Source organism: Apis dorsata, unplaced genomic scaffold, assembly GCF_000469605.1.
Source record: "Apis dorsata unplaced genomic scaffold, Apis dorsata 1.3 scaffold_89, whole genome shotgun sequence".
Lineage (NCBI taxonomy): Eukaryota > Metazoa > Arthropoda > Insecta > Hymenoptera > Apidae > Apis > Apis dorsata.
The window spans coordinates 490473-494566 of NW_006263387.1; the positions used below are offsets into that span (position 1 = coordinate 490473).

At 29.7% G+C, this 4094-nt stretch overlaps 1 protein-coding gene across 7 annotated transcripts in view; it reads left to right on the top strand.

Annotated features, from left to right (window-relative positions):
* LOC102678437 (protein FAM102B) overlaps positions 1-4094 on the top strand; it is a 71746-nt gene that overhangs the window by 58703 nt on the left and 8949 nt on the right. For all 7 annotated transcript variants that reach the window (XM_006611566.2, XM_006611565.2, XM_006611564.2 and 4 more), the window contains 4 exons: positions 1550-1670; positions 1727-1917; positions 2380-2582; positions 3179-3398. In XM_006611566.2, the coding sequence (XP_006611629.1) occupies positions 1550-1670; positions 1727-1917; positions 2380-2582; positions 3179-3398 (735 nt within the window). The remainder of the gene's footprint in view (positions 1-1549; positions 1671-1726; positions 1918-2379; positions 2583-3178; positions 3399-4094) is intronic.

Consider the following 4094-nt stretch of genomic DNA (forward strand, 5'->3'; position numbering starts at 1 on the left):
AAGTATTTTCTCGCCTAGCGTTTTTGTTCTTAGAAAGTTTTTCCCCCCCATGTAAAGTCGATACAATGTGTGACTCTCCATGACGAGGAGGGTGCGTGTGTTGTCGATGACATTTACGAACCGGAGGGTGCTCGAGAAGGCGAAGTGAATCGCAAAACTCTACGAAAATTCTATTTGTTAAACAAGCGTAATGTTAGAATCTAGCGATTCGTGTTTCGCTTTGATCTAGGGAATTTTTTTTTTTTTTTTGCTTTCAATAGGCAATGAAACTAATTTGTGCGCGCACGTGATGTTTCTTTATCTATTTAATTCAATCTTATAGATTGAAACGAGGGTCATTCTTTGTTCTCGAATGAAAATAGAATAGGAGGACTCGTTTTATAAAAATATTAAGGTAAACGATCTTAATTTATCGTGAAAGTTTTCGAATATTTTGAAAATATCTTTCAATTCTTTTTTGGAGAAATATATTTGAATATATGGAGAAAATATTAATTAAAGTTTTTTATTTTATTAGAAACAAAAATTTGTAAACGATAATATCATGTATACAAAATTAACAAAATGTAATTTCGAGGATTATAGATTATAAATCACTGTTTTGTCATTTCCAGCAGCTATGCCAATTAAATAAACACAATTTTATGAACATCATTAACTCTTATAATTGATTACACTCTTATATATGCTGTTAATTCTGAATAAATCAGGATAATCTTGTTTGGAATATTATTTTCAAAATATAAATATTTCCCACGTACAATAATTTATACATGTAGATGAAAACTTAAATTTCATTTTCAAAAATAATAATACTTTAATTGCTTTATGTTTATAATTTAAAAAAAGAATCAATTGATGTCGTAATCGAATTACTTGCCAAATATGTACACGCGGGTCTAGCTTCGATTCTACTCATCTTGAATTCATCATAGAGAATATAGACAATGATAATATATAATTCAGCCCTTTGTATGATTCGATACGTGGCGACATGAACGCGTGCTCGATGAGCGGAAGCTCCCTTACCGGAAGCAGAGTACTCTGAATATTCATTTATACGGTTCGTTATGGATCCCAGTGAGAACATGCCGAATCAACGGTCCTTCGAGACTGTGAATCATAGTTAACCTTGAATTTAGTTTAATCCCTTCGTTCCACGAAGCATTTCTAAGTAACCAGTTCCAGATCTATTTGCATTTCGTTATTTTCCGGTTGAAATCTTTTAAAAACTAAACAGTTTTGAATCCTCGAAATCGAAAAAATAATTTGTTACTTATTTGATAATAATCTAATTGAGTTTAGATTCATTATAATTTATTTGTTACAATTAATAGTGATCTATTGCAATCATTTATATGGAAAAAAAAATGGTCATTATTATTAACAGAACTATGAATCTGAATTAAAGAATTTCAAAAATCAAAATTTATTAAGATTTTTTGACAGAGATATTCCTTGAAAAGAAAAAAAGAAGAAAATATTTCGTGAATTCGAATTTACAAATTTCGATGCATCTCTCTAATATACGTGTACAATTTTGTTTCAGGGAGGAAGTACAAGAGCATACAGTTAGATGGAACGCTAAATTTGAATTTCTATGCAAGATGAGTGCCAATGCGTCCACTGGTGTTCTTGACCCTTGCATTTTAAGGATATCCGTGAGAAAGGTGAATCATTCGATCAATTATCCTTAAACCCTTCTAATCGTTGATTATTTTTGCAGGAATTGAAAGGAGGCAGGTCCTTCCAAAAGCTTGGCTTCACCGACCTGAACCTCGCCGAATTTGCAGGAGCTGGACTCTGCAGAACGAGGTATCTTCTAGAAGGATACGACGCGAGACATCGACAGGATAATTCCATGTTACGCGTTGCCATTAAAATGAATATGCTCTCAGGAGATATTCTATTTAAAGTGTAAGTTGCATCAACATATGATGCATACTGACATTTTTAAAATGTCTAAGAAAATCTGAAGTTTTATCATTTTTTTATTTTATTTTTCTGTGAAGTTGAGTATAAATCTTCTAATTTTACTTAAAAAAAAAATAGATAAAATATTTTAATTAAGTAGGCAGTAAGTGTAATAGATTTTTTTTGTTTCTAAATCTTTGTAAAATAAATATATAACAATTATTATTTGAATAATATAATTATTTAGTTTCTGAAAATTTAAATATTGATCAATCATTTAAATGATTCATTTGTTCTTCATAATAAAAATTAAATATACATCATGATTTATCTATTAAAATAAAAAATATCATACTAAAAGTTTATTATATTCAAGTTCTTTTGTGTTGCGATACTTAAGTTTAATTTATTGTATCATAAATGTTGGATTAATTAGAATGATAAGATTTGAATTAAATTTTATAGACCGTCTCCATCGTTGAAGCAAACACAGCTCGCAGTACCCGGTGTGCCAGGTGTTTCTGGTGTGACGACGGACGAAACTGTGTCTGAGAGGTGTACTAATCGAGAAGACTTTGTATCCAGTGGTTCCTTAGCTGGAAGCATAGCTAGTGCCAGCAGTGGTTTCGGCAGTCTTCCTAAAAAAAGGCCTCCCCTCTTTTCCTCGGGTAATGATTGAATTTTAATTCTAATTCTTCCATGTTCTTTCATGAAAGGAGAGAAGAAAATATAAATAAAATAAATAAAAAATACAATTAGAGATTAACTGTAGAAGTATCATATATTGAAAAAAAAGAGAAAAAGCTTAAATTGATAAACTTATATTGATAATATGTTGATTTATAATATGATATATATAATGATAAGAAGATAAGATTCTGAGATTTTTTGATGACTTGAATAAATAAAAAGAAAAATCATATCCTTTTTCAAATATTTTATAAATATTTTGGAAATTTATAATGTTGTATAAAATGAAATTATTTTCAAATTCATCTTCTATTGTATTGTTTGTTATGCCAAATTTTTATTTATTATAAAATTATATATTTTTTAATATTTTATTCTTATTGCATCACATGAAAAATCATATTTCTCTTCACAGAAGATAAGATATTTAAATAAAAATTTATACAAAGCAATTTTTTATTTTTGTTATATATACAACTGAAATTTAATGAAAGAAACATGAATAATAATAAGAATAATAAATTATTAAAATTGTTATCATTAGCAAATAGTTGATCTATCTTTCCTTTTTCAGAACTTCTCAGTGGAACAGAATCATATGATCCAATGACCCTGAGCGAGATTGTACCATCGGCTCTTCCAGTGGAAACTTTAGCTGAAGCGCACACAGAGTCGGGACATTCTCGTAACAGTAGCAACACCAGTCAGTTAAGCAAAGGTTCCGGCTATGGATCTTTAAATTCTCACAGTCAACACAGTAGGCAGAGCAGTAGTGGTGACAGTGGTCACATTAGGTAAGGCCACGCGGCCAACCAGGGAATCAAATGGAAAAAAAAAAAAAGTGAAACAATAGAAAACTCTATTTCCGGAAAAACGAAGAGATTGATCGTAGTTAGATCGGAAATTTTAAATCGAAATAGAAATTAAGTCTTAATTATAGTCCAGAGTTCTCTTCTTCATACTTTTTGTAACAAGAACTTCTCTCATTTTGGCTCATTAACGGCTTATTACTTATCTTACTATCTTTAAAATGTTTCACTCTTTGATCTCTTTCTAGGAATTTTTTTGTAGTTACATATTTAAAAAAAATCTTTTCTTTTTTTTTTTTATGACAATTTTACATTATTATGTACATATCTATGGTTTTACTTGGATGATGAAGCGAGCATGGTATTTCATAAGGGATTAAATGAGAGGAATTTCGTAATAGGAATACAGTTGCTTGTATAAATCAACGTCGTGGGATGTTATACCGATAAAAGACGCAGCAAAGAATATCATCGTAACAACAGCACTAACAATTTTTTGAAATGCGTGCCAATAAATACCATGCAATCGCGCTTGCGATTTTGCTTTGAAACTCTACGCTTAAGTCTTATATTTTGCCGAATCTTTTTACAAAAATTTCTTTTTTAAATTGCATTATGGATTAGTTTTAATAATTTTCGGTGCCTGATGCTTAACAAAAAAAAAAAAAAAAAAAAAAAAAA